This window comes from Pristiophorus japonicus, unplaced genomic scaffold, assembly GCF_044704955.1.
Source record: "Pristiophorus japonicus isolate sPriJap1 unplaced genomic scaffold, sPriJap1.hap1 HAP1_SCAFFOLD_3219, whole genome shotgun sequence".
Lineage (NCBI taxonomy): Eukaryota > Metazoa > Chordata > Chondrichthyes > Pristiophoridae > Pristiophorus > Pristiophorus japonicus.
This window is the reverse complement of record NW_027253018.1, coordinates 1-16,159: the sequence shown is the minus strand read 5'-3', so window position 1 is coordinate 16,159 and position 16,159 is coordinate 1. Positions and strand designations below refer to the sequence as shown.

At 61.3% G+C, this 16,159-nt stretch overlaps 1 protein-coding gene across 1 annotated transcript; it reads right to left on the bottom strand.

Annotated features, from left to right (window-relative positions):
• Positions 1-6,096: 6,096 nt before the first annotated feature.
• On the bottom strand, positions 6,097-16,153 carry LOC139249556 (dynactin subunit 1-like; the record flags this gene model as incomplete). Its single annotated transcript, XM_070872494.1, has 4 exons — positions 16,077-16,153; positions 12,230-12,358; positions 10,901-11,043; positions 6,097-6,263 (listed from the first exon to the last, which is right to left on the bottom strand). Coding segments are annotated over exons 1-4 (502 nt in total), but the record flags the coding sequence as incomplete, so codon positions are not given.
• Between the last annotated feature and the right edge of the window lie 6 nt (positions 16,154-16,159).

Sequence of the window (16,159 nt, the reverse complement as noted above, 5' to 3'; positions counted from 1 at the left end):
CCCTCTCCCTGAACCCTCTCACTCTCTCCCTGAACTCTCACACTCTCCCTCTCCCCCTCTCCCCGAACCCTCTCACTCTCTCCCCCTCTCCCTCTCTCCCTCACACTCTCTCCCTCTCCCCCTCGCCCCGAACCCTTACACTCTCTCCCTCTCCCCGAACCCTCTCACTCTCTCTCTCTCTCCCTCTCTCCCTCTCCCCGAACCCTCACACTCTCTCCCCGAACCCTCACACTGTCTCCCTTTCCCCGAACCCTCTCACCCTCTCCCCGAACCCTCACACTCTCTCCCTCTCTCCCCGAACCCTCACACTCTCTCCCTCTCCCCGAACCCTCTCACTCTCTCCCCGATCCCTCACACTCTCACCCTCTCCCTGAACCCTCTCACTCTCTCCCTCTCCCCGATCCCTCACACTCTCTCCCTCTCCCCGAACCCTCTCACTCTCTCCCTCTCCCTCGCCCCGAACCCTCACACTCTCTCCCTCTCCCCGAACCCTCACACTCTCTCCCTCTCCCCGAACCCTCACACTCTCCCCGAACCCTCTCACTCTCTCCCTCTCCCCGAACCCTCACACTCTCCTCCTCTCCCCGAACCCTCACACTCTCCCCCTCTCCCCGAACCCTCACACTCTCTCCCTCTCCCCGAACCCTCACACTCTCTCCCTCTCCCCGAACCCTCTCACTCTCTCCCTCTCCCCGAACCCTCTCACTCTCTCTCTCTCCCCCTCCCCTCTCACTCTCTCCCTCTCCCCGAACCCCCTCACTCTCTCCCTCTCCCCGAACCCTCTCACTCTCTCCCTCTCCCCGAACCCTCACTCTCTCCCTCTCCCCGAACCCTCTCACTCTCTCCCTCTCCCCGAACCCTCACACTCTCTCCCTCTCCCCGAACCCTCACACTCTCCCCGAACCCTCACACTCTCTCCCTCTCCCCGAACCCTCACTCTCCCCCTCTCCCCGATCCCTCACACTCTCTCCCTCTCCCCGAACCCTCACAATCTCTCCCTCTCCCCTAACCCTCTCACTCTCTCCCTCTCCCCGAACCCTCACACTCTCTCCCTCTCCCCGAACCCTCACACTCTCTCCCTCTCCCCGAACCCTCACACTCTCTCCCTCTCCACGAACCCTCACACTCTCTCCCTCTCCCCGAACCCTCACACTCTCTCCCTCTCCCCGAACCCTCACACACTCTCTCTCTCTCCCTCTCCCCGAACCCTCACACTCTCTCCCTCTCCCCGAACCCTCACACTCTCTCCCTCTCCGCGAACCCTCACACTCTCTCCCTCTCCGCGAACCCTCACACTCTCTCCCTCTCCCCGAACCATCACACTCTCTCCCTCTCCCCGAACCCTCACACTCTTCCCCTCTCCCCGAACCCTCACACTCTCTCCGAACCCTCACACTCTCTCCCCGAACCCTCACACTATCTCCCTCTCTCCGAACCCTCTCACTCTCTCCCTCTCCCCGAACCCTCACACTCTCTCCCTCTCCCCGAACCCTCACACTCTCTCCCTCTCCCCGAACCCTCTCACTGTCTCCCTCTCCCCTTTCCCCGAACCCTCACACTCTTCCCCTCTCCCCGAACCCTCACACTCTCTCCGAACCCTCACACTCTCTCCCTCTCTCCCCCTCTCCCCGAACCCTCACACTATCTCCCTCTCCCCGAACCCTCACACTCTCTCCCTCTCCCCGAACCCTCACACTCTCTTCCTCTCCCCGAACCCTCACACTCTTCCCCTCTCCCCGAACCCTCACACTCTCTCCGAACCCTCACACTCTCTCCCTCTCTCCCCGAACCCTCACACTATCTCCCTCTCTCCGAACCCTCTCACTCTCTCCCTCTCCCTCACACTCTCTCCCTCTCCCCGAACCCTCACACTCTCTCCCTCTCCCCGAACCCTCTCACTGTCTCCCTCTCCCCCTTTCCCCGAACCCTCACACTCTCTCCCTCTCCCCGAACCCTCACACTCTCACTCTCTCCCTCTCCCCGAACCCTCTCACTCTCTCTCCCCCTCTCCCCGAACCCTCTCACTCTCTCCCCCTCTCCCTCTCCCTCTCCCCGAACCCTCACACTCTCTCCCTCTCCACGAACCCTCTCACTCTCTCCCTGATCCCTCACACTCTCTCCCTCTCCCCGAACCCTCTCACTCTCTCCCTCTCTCCCTGAACTCTCACACTCTCTCCCTCTCCCCGAACCCTCACACACTCTCCCTCTCCCCGAACCCTCACACACTCTCCCTCTCTCCCTCTCCCCGAACCCTCACACTCTCTCCCTCTCCCCCTCTCACTCTCTCCCTCTCCCCCTCTCCCCGAACCCTCACACTCTCTCCCTCTCCCCGAACCCTCTCACTCTCTCCCTCTCCCCGAACCCTCACACTCTCACCCTCTCCCTGAACCCTCTCACTCTCTCCCTCTCCCCGATCCCTCACACTCTCTCCCTCTCCCCGAACCCTCTCACTCTCTCCCTCTCCCTCGCCCCGAACCCTCACACTCTCTCCCTCTCCCCGAACCCTCACACTCTCTCCCTCTCCCCGAACCCTCTCACTCTCTCCCCGAACCCTCACACTCTCCCCCTCTCCCCGAACCCTCACACTCTCCCCCTCTCCCCGAACCCTCACACTCTCTCCCTGTCCCCGAACCCTCACACTCTCTCCCTCTCCCCGAACCCTCTCACTCACTCCCTCTCCCCGAACCCTCTCACTCTCTCCCTCTCCCCGAACCCTCTCACTCTCTCCCTCTCCCCGAACCCTCTCACTCTCTCCCTCTCCCCGAACCCTCTCACTCTCTCTCTCACCCCCTCCCCTCTCACTCTTTCCCTCTCTCCCTCTCCCCGAACCCTCTCACTCTCTCCCTCTCCCCGAACCCTCTCACTCTCTCCCTCTCCCCGAACCCTCTCACTCTCTCCCTCTCCCCGAACCCTCACACTCTCTCCCTCTCCCCGAACCCTCACACTCTCCCCGAACCCTCTCACTCTCTCCCTCTCCCCGAACCCTCACACTCTCCCCCTCCCCCTCTCCCCGATCCCTCACACTCTCTCCCTCTCCCCCTCTCCCCGAACCCTCACACTCTCCCCCTCTCCCCGATCCTTCACACTCTCTCCCTCTCCCCGAACCCTCTCACTCTCTCCCTCTCCCCGAACCCTCACACTCTCTCCCTCTCCCCGAACCCTCACACTCTCTCCCTCACTCCCTTTCCCCGAACCCTCACACTCTCCCCCTCTCCCCGAACCCTCACACTCTCCCCGAACCCTCTCACTCTCTCCCTCTCCCCGAACCCTCACACTCTCCCCCTCCCCCTCTCCCCGATCCCTCACACTCTCTCCCTCTCCCCCTCTCCCTCTCGCCCTCTCCCCGAACCCTCACACTCTCTCCCTCTCCCCGAACCATCACACTCTCTCCCTCTCCCCGAACCCTCACACTCTTCCCCTCTCCCCGAACCCTCACACTCTCTCCGAACCCTCACACTCTCTCCCTCTCTCCCCGAACCCTCACACTATCTCCCTCTCTCCGAACCCTCTCACTCTCTCCCTCTCCCCGAACCCTCACACTCTCTCCCTCTCCCCGAACCCTCACACTCTCTCCCTCTCCCCGAACCCTCTCACTGTCTCCCTCTCCCCCTTTCCCCGAACCCTCACACTCTTCCCCTCTCCCCGAACCCTCACACTCTCTCCGAACCCTCACACTCTCTCCCTCTCTCCCCCTCTCCCCGAACCCTCACACTATCTCCCTCTCCCCGAACCCTCACACTCTCTCCCTCTCCCCGAACCCTCACACTCTCTTCCTCTCCCCGAACCCTCACACTCTTCCCCTCTCCCCGAACCCTCACACTCTCTCCGAACCCTCACACTCTCTCCCTCTCTCCCCGAACCCTCACACTATCTCCCTCTCTCCGAACCCTCTCACTCTCTCCCTCTCCCTCACACTCTCTCCCTCTCCCCGAACCCTCACACTCTCTCCCTCTCCCCGAACCCTCTCACTGTCTCCCTCTCCCCCTTTCCCCGAACCCTCACACTCTCTCCCTCTCCCCGAACCCTCACACTCTCACTCTCTCCCTCTCCCCGAACCCTCTCACTCTCTCTCCCCCTCTCCCCGAACCCTCTCACTCTCTCCCCCTCTCCCTCTCCCTCTCTCCCTCTCCCCGAACCCTCACACTCTCTCCCTCTCCACGAACCCTCTCACTCTCTCCCTGATCCCTCACACTCTCTCCCTCTCCCCGAACCCTCTCACTCTCTCCCTCTCTCCCTGAACTCTCACACTCTCTCCCTCTCCCCGAACCCTCACACACTCTCCCTCTCCCCGAACCCTCACACACTCTCCCTCTCTCCCTCTCCCCGAACCCTCACACTCTCTTCCCCGAACCCTCACACTTCTCCCTCTCCCCCTCTCACTCTCTCCCCGAACCCTCACACTCTCTCCCTCTCCCCGAACCCTCTCACTCTCTCCCTCTCCCCGAACCTCACCATCTCACCCTCTCCCTGAACCCTCTCACTCTCTCCCTCTCCCCGATCCCTCACACTCTCTCCCTCTCCCCGAACCCTCACTCTCTCCCTCTCCTCGCCCCGAACCCTCACACTCTCTCCCTCTCCCCGAACCCTCACACTCTCTCCCTCTCCCCGAACCCTCTCACTCTCTCCCGAACCCTCACACTCTCCCCCTCTCCCCGAACCCTCACACTCTCCCCCTCTCCCCGAACCCTCACACTCTCTCCCTGTCCCCGAACCCTCACACTCTCTCCCTCTCCCCGAACCCTCTCCACTCACTCCCTCTCCCCGAACCCTCTCACTCTCTCCCTCTCCCCGAACCCTCTCCTCCCCGAACCCTCTCACTCTCTCCCTCTCCCCGAACCCTCTCACTCTCTCTCTCACCCCCTCCCCTCTCACTCTTTCCCTCTCTCCCTCTCCCCGAACCCTCTCACCTCTCCCTCTCCCCGAACCCTCACTCTCTCCCTCTCCCCGAACCCTCTCACTCTCTCCCTCTCCCCGAACCCTCACACTCTCTCCCTCTCCCCGAACCCTCACACTCTCCCCGAACCCTCTCACTCTCTCCCTCTCCCCGAACCCTCACACTCTCCCCCTCCCCCTCTCCCGATCCCTCACACTCTCTCCCTCTCCCCCTCTCCCTCTCGCCCTCTCCCCGAACCCTCACACTCTCCCCCTCTCCCCGATCCTTCACACTCTCTCCCTCTCCCCGAACCCTCTCACTCTCTCCCTCTCCCCGAACCCTCACACTCTCTCCCTCTCCCCGAACCCTCACACTCTCTCCCTCACTCCCTTTCCCCGAACCTCACACTCTCCCCTCTCCCCGATCCCTCACACTCTCTCCCTCTCCCTCTCCCCGAACCCTCTCACTCTCCCCGATCCCTCACACTCTCTCCCTCTCCCGAACCCTCTCACTCTCTCCCTCTCCCCGAACCCTCACACTCTCTCCCTCTCCCCCTCCCCCTCTCCCCGAACGCTCTCACTCTCTCCCTCTCCCTGAACCCTCTCACTCTCTCCCTCTCCCCGAACCCTCACACTCTCTCCCCCTCTCCCCGAACCCTCACACTCTCTCCCTCTCCCCGAACCCTCACACTCTCTCCCTCTCCCCGAACCCTCACACTCTCTCCCTCTCCCCGAACCCTCACACTCTCTCCCTCTCCCCGAACCCTCACACTCTCTCCCTCTCCCCGAACCCTCACACTCTCTCCCTCTCCCAGAACCCTCACACTCTCTCCCTCTCCCCCTCTCCCTCTCCCCGAACCCTCTCACTCTCTCCCTTTCTCCCTCTCCCCGAACCCTCTCACTCTCCCCGAACCCTTACACACTCTCCCTCCCCCGAACCCTCACACACTCTCCCCCTCTCCCTCTCCCCGAACCCTCACACACTCTCCCTCTCCCCGAACCCTCACACACTCTCACTCTCCCCAAACCCTCACACACTCTCCCTCTCCCCAAACCCTCACACACTCTCCCTCTCCCCAAACCCTCACACACTCTCCCCCTCCCCAAACCCTCACACACTCTCCCTCTCCCCGAACCCTCACACACTCTCCCCCTCTCCCTCTCCCCAAACCCTCACACACTCTCCCTCTCCCGCGGTGCCAGAGTTGGTCTCCGATCACTCACCTCCGGCAATACCGGTCACTATGGAAGCGATGCCTGACCCTGGCGACCCCCTCAGCCCCTCGATTGTACGTTTTGATTGGCTGCTGAGACGCTGTTTCAACTCCATCTTCTCGGATTCCAGTTGATCGATGTCGGCCTGTAGAGCGTCCATGGTCTCGTCAAACTCCCTGTGGGCACACGGAGCATGAGGGAGAGACACGGAGCGTCGGGGGGAGAGACACGGAGCGTCGGGGGGAGAGACACGGAGCGTCGGGGGGAGAGACACGGAGCGTCGGGGGGAGAGACACGGAGCGTCGGGGGGAGAGACACGGAGCGTCGGGGGGAGAGACACGGAGCGTCGGGGGGAGAGACACGGAGCGTCGGGGGGAGAGACACGGAGCGTCGGGGGGGAGAGACACGGAGCGTCGGGGGGAGAGACACGGAGCGTCGGGGGGAGAGACACGGAGCGTCGGGGGGAGAGACACGGAGCGTCGGGGGGGAGACACGGAGCGTCGGGGGGAGAGACACGGAGCGTCGGGGGGGAGACACGGAGCGTCGGGGGGAGAGACACGGAGCGTCGGGGGGAGAGACACGGAGCGTCGGGGGGAGAGACACGGAGCGTCGGGGGGAGAGACACGGAGCGTCGGGGGGAGAGACACGGAGCGTCGGGGGGAGAGACACGGAGCGTCGGGGGGAGAGACACGGAGCGTCGGGGGGAGAGACACGGAGCGTCGGGGGGGAGAGACACGGAGCGTCGGGGGGAGAGACACGGAGCGTCGGGGGGAGAGACACGGAGCGTCGGGGGGAGAGACACGGAGCGTCGGGGGGAGAGACACGGAGCGTCGGGGGGAGAGACACGGAGCGTCGGGGGGAGAGACACGGAGCGTCGGGGGGAGAGACACGGAGCGTCGGGGGGAGAGACACGGAGCGTCGGGGGGAGAGACACGGAGCGTCGGGGGGAGAGACACGGAGCGTCGGGGGGAGAGACACGGAGCGTCGGGGGGAGAGACACGGAGCGTCGGGGGGAGAGACACGGAGCGTCGGGGGTAGAGACACGGAGCGTCGGGGGGAGAGACACGGAGCGTCGGGGGGAGAGACACGGAGCGTCGGGGGGAGAGACACGGAGCCAAGGCAAAAAACAAAAAGGGCCAATATCCAGCAAAACTCTAAAGGGTCAAAGTGTAATAAAAAGGCAAGCATGAAAGCTCGGTGCCTCAATGCGAGGAGTATTCGGAACCCAGGAGAGGGCTCTGAGCTAGTTAAAGTGGGTGAGAGCTCAGATAAACAGGACCCCAAGGAAGAATGCAAAAGGCAGGAGGCAACAGAGCAGAGTAGCACTGGGGTAAGTGTAAACCACAAGGTGATAGGAAGGGACAATATGTATGAATATAAAGAGGCTGCAGGAGGGGTCAAAACTAAAAATCATGGTTTAAAAACTAGTATTAAAACACTCTACCTAAACACACGCAGCATTCAAAATAAAGTAAATGAGTTGACGGCACAAATCATTACAAATGGGTATGATTTGGTGGCCATTATAGAAACATGGTTGCAGGGTGGCCAAGACTGGGAATTAAACATACAGGGGTATCTGACAATTCGGAAAGATAGACAAGAAAGGAAAGGAGGTGGGGTAGCTCTGTTAATAAAGGATGATATCAGGGCAGTTGTGAGAGATGATATTGGCTCTAATGAACAAAATATTGAATCATTGTGGGTGGAGATTAGAGATAGTAAGGGGAAAAAGTCACTGGTGGGTGCAGTTTATAGGCCCCCAAATAATAACTTCACGGTGGGGCGGCCAATAATCAAGGGGATAATGGAGGCATGTGAAAAAGGAACGGCAGTAATCATGGGAGATTTTAACCTACATATCGATTGGTCAAATCAAATCGCACAGGGTAGCCTGGAGAAGGAATTCATAGAATGCAAACGGGATTGTTTCTTAGAACAGTATGTTACAGAACCTACAAGGGAGCAAGCTATCTTAGATCTGGTCCTGTGTAATGAGACAGGAATAATAAACGATCTCCTAGTAAAAGATCCTCTCGGAATGAGTGATCACAGTATGGTTGAATTTGTAATACAGATTGAGGGTGAGGAAGTTGTGTCAGAAACGAGCGTACTATGCTTAAACAAAGGGGACTACAGTGGGATGAGGGCAGAGTTGGCTAAAGTAGACTGGAAACACAGACGAAACGGTGGCACAATTGAGGAACAGTGGAGGACTTTTAAGGAGCTCTTTCATAGTGCGCAACAAAAATATATTCCAGTGAAAAAGAAGGGCGGTAAGAGAAGGGATAACCAGCCGTGGATAACCAAGGAAATAAAGGAGAGTATCAAATTAAAAACCAATGCGTAAAAGGTGGCCAAGGTTAGTGGGAAACTAGAAGATTGGGAAAATTTTAAATGACAACAAAGAATGACTAAGAAAGCAATAAAGAAAGTTAATTCAGAAACCATGGTCCAGAACTTAAAGAAGGGTAACTTTGAAGGTATGAGGCGTGAATTGGCTGGGATGGATTGGCGAATGATACTTAAGGGGTTGACTGTGGATGGGCAATGGCAGACATTTAGAGACCGCATGGAAGAGCTACAACAATTGTACATCCCTGTCTGGTGTAAAAATAAAAAAGGGAAGGTGGCCCAACCGTGGCTATCAAGGGAAATCAGGGATAGTATTAAAGCCAAGGAAGTGGCATACAAATTGGCCAGAAATAGCAGCGAACCTGGGGACTGGGAGAAATTTAGAACTCAGCAGAGGAGGACAAAGGGTTTGATTAGGGCAGGGAAAATAGAGTACGAGAAGAAGCTTGCAGGGAACATTAAGACGGATTGCAAAAGTTTCTATAGATATGTAAAGAGAAAAAGGTTAGTAAAGACAAACATGGGTCCCCTGCAGTCAGAATCAGGGGAAGTCATAATGGGGAACAAAGAAATGGCAGACCAATTGAACAAGTACTTTCATTTGGAATTCACTAAGGAGGACACAAACAACCTTCCGGATATAAAAGGGGTCAGAGGGTCTAGTAAGGAGGAGGAACTGAGGGAAATCCTTATTAGTCGGGAAATTGTGTTGGGGAAATTGATGGGATTGAAGGCTGATAAATCCCCAGGGCCTGATGGACTGCATCCCAGAGTACTTAAGGAGGTGGCCTTGGAAATAGCGGATGCATTGACAGTCATTTTCCAACATTCCATAGACTCTGGATCAGTTCCTATGGAGTGGAGGGTAGCCAATGTAATCCGACTTTTTAAAAAAGGAGGGAGAGAAAACAGGGAATTATCGACCAGTCAGCCTGACATCGGTAGTGGGTAAAATGATGGAATCAATTATTAAGGATGTCATAGCAGCGCATTTGGAAAGAGGTGACATGATAGGTCCAAGTCAGCATGGATTTGTGAAAGGGAAATCATGCTTGACAAATCTTCTGGAATTTTTTGAGGATGTTTCCAGTAGAGTGGACAAGGGAGAACCAATTGATGTGGTGTATTTGGACTTTCAGAAGGCTTTCGACAAGGTCCCACACAAGAGATTAATGTGCAAAGTTAAAGCACATGGAATTGGGGGTAGTGTGCTGACGTGGATTGATTTACACGAGGGGAATAAATGTAGTATCTCCAAATTTGCGGATGACACTAAGTTGGGTGGCAGTGTGAGCTGCGAGGAGGATGCTATGAGGCTGCAGAGTGACTTGGATAGGTTAGGTGAGTGGGCAAATGCATGGCAGATGAAGTATAATGTGGATAAATGTGAGGTTATCCACTTTGGGAAAAAAACACAGTAAAAGGGAATATTATTTGAATGGGGAGAAATTACATCATGCTGCGGTGCAGAGGGACCTGGGGGTCCTTGTGCATGAATCCCAAAAAGTTAGTTTGCAGGTGCAGCAGGTAATCAGGAAGGCGAATGGAATGTTGGCCTTCATTGCGAGAAGGATGGAGTACAAAAGCAGGGAGGTCCTGCTGCAACTGTATAGGGTATTGGTGAGGCCGCACTTGGAGTACTGCGTGCAGTTTTGGTCACCTTACTTAAGGAAGGATATACTAGCTTTGGAGGGGGTACAGAGACGATTCACTGGGCTGATTTCGGAGATGAGGGGGTTACCTTATGATGATAGATTGAGTAGACTGGGTCTTTACTTGTTGGAGTTCAGAAGGATGAGGGGGGGATCTTATAGAAACATTTAAAATAATGAAAGGGATAGACAAGATAGAGGCAGAGAGGTTGTTTCCACTGGTCGGGGAGACTAGAACTAGGGGGCACAGCCTCAAAATACGGGGGAGCCTATTTAAAACCGAGTTGAGAAGGAATTTCTTCTCCCAGAGAGTTGTGAATCTGTGGAATTCTCTGCCCAAGGAAGCAGTTGAGGCTAGCTCATTGAATGTATTCAAGTCACAGATAGATAGATTTTTAACCAATAAGGGAATTAAGGGTTATGGGGAGAGGGCGGGTAAGTGGAGCTGAGTCCACGGCCAGATCAGCCATGATCTTATTGAATGGCGGAGCAGGCTCGAGGGGCTAGATGGCCTACTCCTGTTCCTAATTCTTATGTTCTTATGGGAGAGACGCGGACCTGCGGGGGGAGAGGCGGGGCGTCGATTGGGGGGGGGGGGGGGGGTGGAAGAAAGGCAGTCGAGGGGGAGAGAGAGAGAGAGAGACGGGGGCAGGGCAGCGGGGAGGGCTTCGGGGGGGAGAGGCGGGGCTTCGAGGGGGAGGCGGGGCTTCGAGGGGGAGAGGCGGGGCTTCGAGGGGGGAGAGGCGGGGCTTTGAGGGGGGAGAAGCGGGGCGTGAGGGAGATCCCACTCCCGATCCCACACTCACTTTTCCTTCTTCCTGAGCAGGGCCTGAGTCTCCTCCAATCTGACCTGGATTTTCTCCACACGATCATCAGCCTCCTTCGACGCACAATCCAACTTCTTCTCCAACAGACTCAGGCGCACGTTCACCTCACTCAGCTCCTCACCCTACCACACAAACAGCCTCCGTCACTGCACAGGAACCCCCTCCCCCTCGCTCTCCCCCCCCGCCCCCAACTCGCTCTCTCCCCATGTCCCTCGCTCTCACTACCCCCTCCTCGCCCCTCTCTCCCCCACCCCCCCAACTCGCTCTCTCCCCATGTCCCTCGCTCTCACTACCCCCTCCTCGCCCCTCTCTCCCCCCACCCCTCCCCCTCCCCGCCCCCAACTCGCTCTCTCCCCATGTCCCTCGCTCTCACTACCCCCTCCTCGCCCCTCTCTCCCCCCACCCCCCAACTCGCTCTCTCCCCATGTCCCTCGCTCTCACTACCCCTCCTCGCCCCTCTCCCCCCACCCCTCCCCCTCGCTCTCCCCCCACCCCTCCCCCTCCCCGCCCCCAACTCGCTCTCTCCCCATGTCCCTCGCTCTCACTACCCCCTCCTCGCCCCTCTCTCTCCCCACCCCTCCCCCTCGCTCTCCCCCCCGCCTCCAACTGGCTCTCTCCCCATGTCCCTCGCTCTCACTACCCCCTCCTCGCCCCTCTCTCCCCCCATCCCTCCCCCTCGCTCTCTCCCCACCCGTCCCCCTCGCTCTCTCCCCACCCCTCCCCCTCGCTCTCTCCCCACCCCTCCCCCTCCCCCGACCCTCCAACTGGCTCTCTCCCCATGTCCCTCGCTCTCACTACCCCCTCCTCGCCCCTCTCCCCCCATCCCTCCCCCCCCACTCCCCAACTCGCTCTCTCCCCATGTCCCTCGCTCTCACTACCCCCTCCTCGCCCCTCTCTCCCCCCACCCCCCAACTCGCTCTCTCCCCATGTCCCTCGCTCTCACTACCCCCTCCTCGCCCCTCTCTCCCCCACCCCCCCAACTCGCTCTCTCCCCATGTCCCTCGCTCTCACTAATCCCTCCTCGCCCCTCTCTCCCCCCATGCTCGCTCTGCCCCCTCAAACTCCTCTCCCCCAACGCCCCTCCCCCTCACGTCCCCCATGCCCCTCGTGCTCTCTCAACACTCCTCTTCCCCACGTTCCTCGCCCTCTCCCCTCTGCCGACGCCCCTCGCCCTCTCCCCACGCCTCTGCCTCTCCCCTAACTCTCTCCCCACGCCCCTCCCCCTCTCCCAACGCCCCTCGCTCCTCCCCACGACCTTCGCCCTCTCCCCCTCGCTCTCTCCCCATGCCCCTCTCGTCTGTCCCTCACCTTGATCTTCAGGGATTTCTTCAGCTCCTTGATGACGGTTTCCCGATCCTCGAGTTTGAGTCCGAGTCCCTCAGCGTCTGTGATCTCCGCTCGAAGGGCAGCGGCTCGCAGCTCAACCGGGGGCGGCGGCTGCAACAAGGTCAAGGGTTAAAGGTCACACCGGAAAACCCCATTCAATCTACACAAGTGGAGGCTCACCATCTCACACAGTGCTGTTAACGGATACAGTGAGGTGCGCACAACCCGCTCAGCATCTGGGGCTAGGGAGAGAACCCAGAGACCCTCACAGCCAGAGAGCCCCCCCCTCGCACCCAGAGAGCCCCCCCTCGCACCCACAGAGACCCCGCCCTCGCACCCAGAGAGCCCCCTCCTCGCACCCAGAGAGCCCCCCCTCGCACCCAGAGAGGCCCCCCCTCGCACCCAGAGAGCCCCCCCTCGCACCCAGAGAGCCCCCCCCTCGCACCCAGAGAGCCCCCCCCTCGCACCCAGAGAGCCCCCCCCTCGCACCCAGAGAGCCCCCCCCTCGCACCCAGAGAGCCCCCCCCTCGCACCCAGAGACCCCCCCCCTTGCACCAGAGAGGCCCCGCCCTCGCACCCACAGACCCCCACCTCGCACCCAGAGAGCCCCCCCTCGCACCCAGAGAGCCCCCCCCTCGCACCCAGAGAGCCCCCCCTCGCACCCACAGACCCCCCCCCCTTGCACCCAGAGAGGCCCGCCCTCGCACCCACAGACCCCCCCCTCGCACCCAGAGAGCCCCCCCCTCGCACCCAGAGAGCCCCCCCCTCGCACCCAGAGAGGCCCGCCCTCGCACCCACAGAGACCCCCCCTCGCACCCACAGAGACCCCGCCCTCGCACCCACAGACCCCCCCCCCCTTGCACCCAGAGAGGCCCGCCCTCGCACCCACAGACCCCCCCCCTTGCACCCAGAGAGGCCCGCCCTCGCACCCACAGACCCCCCCCCTCGCACCCAGAGAGCCCCCCCTCGCACCCAGAGAGCCCCCCCCTCGCACCCAGAGAGGCCCCCTCGACCCAGAGAGGCCCCCCCCTCGCACCCACAGAACCCCCCCCTTGCACCCAGAGAGGCCCGCCCTCGCACCCACAGACACCCCCTCGCACCCAGAGAGCCCCCCCTCGCACCCAGAGAGCCCCCCCTCGCACCCACAGACCCCCCCCTCGCACCCACAGAGGCCCGCCCTCGCACCCAGAGCCCCCCCCCTCGCACCCAGAGAGCCCCCCCTCGCACCCAGAGAGCCCCCCCTCGCACCCAGAGAGCCGCCCTCGCACCCACAGAGACCCCCCCTCGCACCCACAGAGACCCCCCTCGCACCCACAGAGACCCCCCCTCGCACCCACAGACCCCCCCCTCGCACCCACAGACCCCCCCTCGCACCCACAGACCCCCCCCCCCGCACCCAGAGAGGCCCCCCCTCGCACCCACAGACCCCCCCTCGCACCCAGAGAGCCCCCCCCTCGCACCCAGAGAGGCCCGCCCTCGCACCCAGAGAGGCCGCCCTCGCACCCACAGACCCCCCCCCTTGCACCCAGAGAGGCCCGCCCTCGCACCCACAGACCCCCCCTCGCACCCAGAGAGCCCCCCCCCTCGCACCCAGAGAGCCCCCCCTCGCACCCAGAGAGCCCCCACCTCGCACCCAGAGAGGCCCGCCCTCGCACCCAGAGAGCCCCCCCCTCGCACCCAGCCCCCCCCCTCGCACCCAGAGAGCCCCCCCCTCGCACCCAGAGAGGCCCGCCCTCGGCACCCACAGAGACCCCCCCTCGCACCCACAGAGACCCCCCCTCGCACCCACAGACCCCCCCCTCGCACCCACAGACCCCCCCTCGCACCCACAGACCCCCCCCGCACCCAGAGAGGCCCCCCCCTCGCACCCACAGACCCCCCTCGCACCCAGAGAGCCCCCCCTCGCACCCAGAGAGGCCCGCCCTCGCACCCAGAGAGGCCCGCCCTCGCACCCACAGACCCCCCCTCGCACCCAGAGAGCCCCCCCCTCGCACCCAGAGAGCCCCCCCCTCGCACCCAGAGAGGCCCCCCTCGCACCCACAGATCCCCCCCTCGCACCCACAGATCCCCCCCCTCGCACCCAGAGAGCCCCGCCCTCGCACCCACAGACACCCCCCCTCACACCCACAGAGCCCCCCCGCACACACAGACCCCCCCTCGCACCCACAGACACCCCCCTCACACCCACAGACCCCCCCCGCACACACAGACCCCCCCCTCGCACCCACAGACCCCCCCTCGCACCCACAGATCCCCCCCTCGCACCCACAGACCCCCCCCTCGCACCCCACAGAGCCCCGCCCTCGCACCCACAGATCCCCCCTCGCACCCAGAGAGGCCCCCCTCGCACCCACAGACCCCCCCTCGCACCACAGATCCCCCCTCGCACCCAGAGAGCCCCCCCCTCGCACCCACAGACCCCCCCCTCGCACCCACAGATCCCCCCCTTGCACCCAGAGAGCCTCCCCCTCGCACCCACAGACCCCCCCCCTTGCACCCAGAGAGAACAGCCCTTGCACCCACAGACCCCCCCCCTGCACCCAGAGAGGCCCGCCCTCGCACCCACAGACCCCCCCCCTTGCACCCAGAGAGCCCCCCCTTGCACCCAGAGAGCCCCCCCTTGCACCCAGAGAGCCCCCCTCGCACCCAGAGAGGCCCGCCCTCGCACCCACAGAGACCCGCCCTCGCACCCACAGAGACCCGCCCTCGCACCCACAGAGACCCGCCCTCGCACCCACAGAGACCCGTCCTCGCACCCAAAGAGACCCGCCCTCGCACCACAGAGACCTCCCTCGCACCCACAGAGACCCGTCCTCGCACCCACAGAGACCTCCCCTCGCACCCACAGAGACCCGCCCTCGCACCCACAGAGACCCCGTCCTCGCACCCACAGAGACCCGCCCTCGCACCCACAGAGACCTCCCCTCGCACTCACAGAGACCCGTCCTCGCACCCACAGAGACCTCCCCTCGCACCCACAGAGACCCGCCCTCGCACCCACAGAGACCCGCCCTCGCACCCACAGAGACCCGCCCCTCGCACCCACAGAGACCTCCCCTCGCACCCACAGAGACCTCCCCTCGCACCCACAGAGACCCCCCTCGCACCCACAGAGACCTCCCCTCGCACCCCCAGAGACCCGCCCTCGCACCCACAGAGACCTCCCCTCGCACCCACAGAGACCCCCCCTCGCACCCACAGAGACCCCCCTCGCACCACAGAGACCCCCCTCGCACCCACAGACACCCCCCCCTCGCACCCACAGACACCCCCGCCCCCAGTGACACACCCAGAGACATAAGAACATAAGAATTAGGAGCAGGAGTCGGCCATTCGGCCCCTCGAGCCTGCTCCGCCATTTAATTAAACCATAGCTGATCATCGACCTCAACTCAAATCCCCATATCCCTTGTTTTCCCCGAATATCCAAAACTCTGTCTATCTCAGCCTTGAATATACTCAAAGACTGAGCCCTGCAGCTCTCTTGGGCAGAGAATTCCAAAGACTCACCACCCTCTGAGTGAAAGAAGTTTCTCCTCATCTCAGTCCCAAATGGCCCTTACCCCGAGACTGACCCCTGGTTCTAGACTCCCCAGCCCGGGGAAACACCCTCTCAGCATCTACCCTGTCAATGCCCCTCAGAATCCTGTATATTTCAATGAGATCATCTCTCATTCTTCTAAACTCCAGAGAGTATCGGCCCATTCTACACAACCTCGCATCATAGGACAACCCTCTCCTCCCAGACAACCCGCCCACACCCAGGAACAAGGTCTCACAGTCCCACACCCCTCACGCCACCCGTCCCCCCGGATCCCGAACACCTTACCTTGACCAGAGGCTTCTCAGAGTCGTACTCTCCCTCCTGCATTGCTGTGGCCATCTTGTTCATCGTAACTATGACAATAGTAC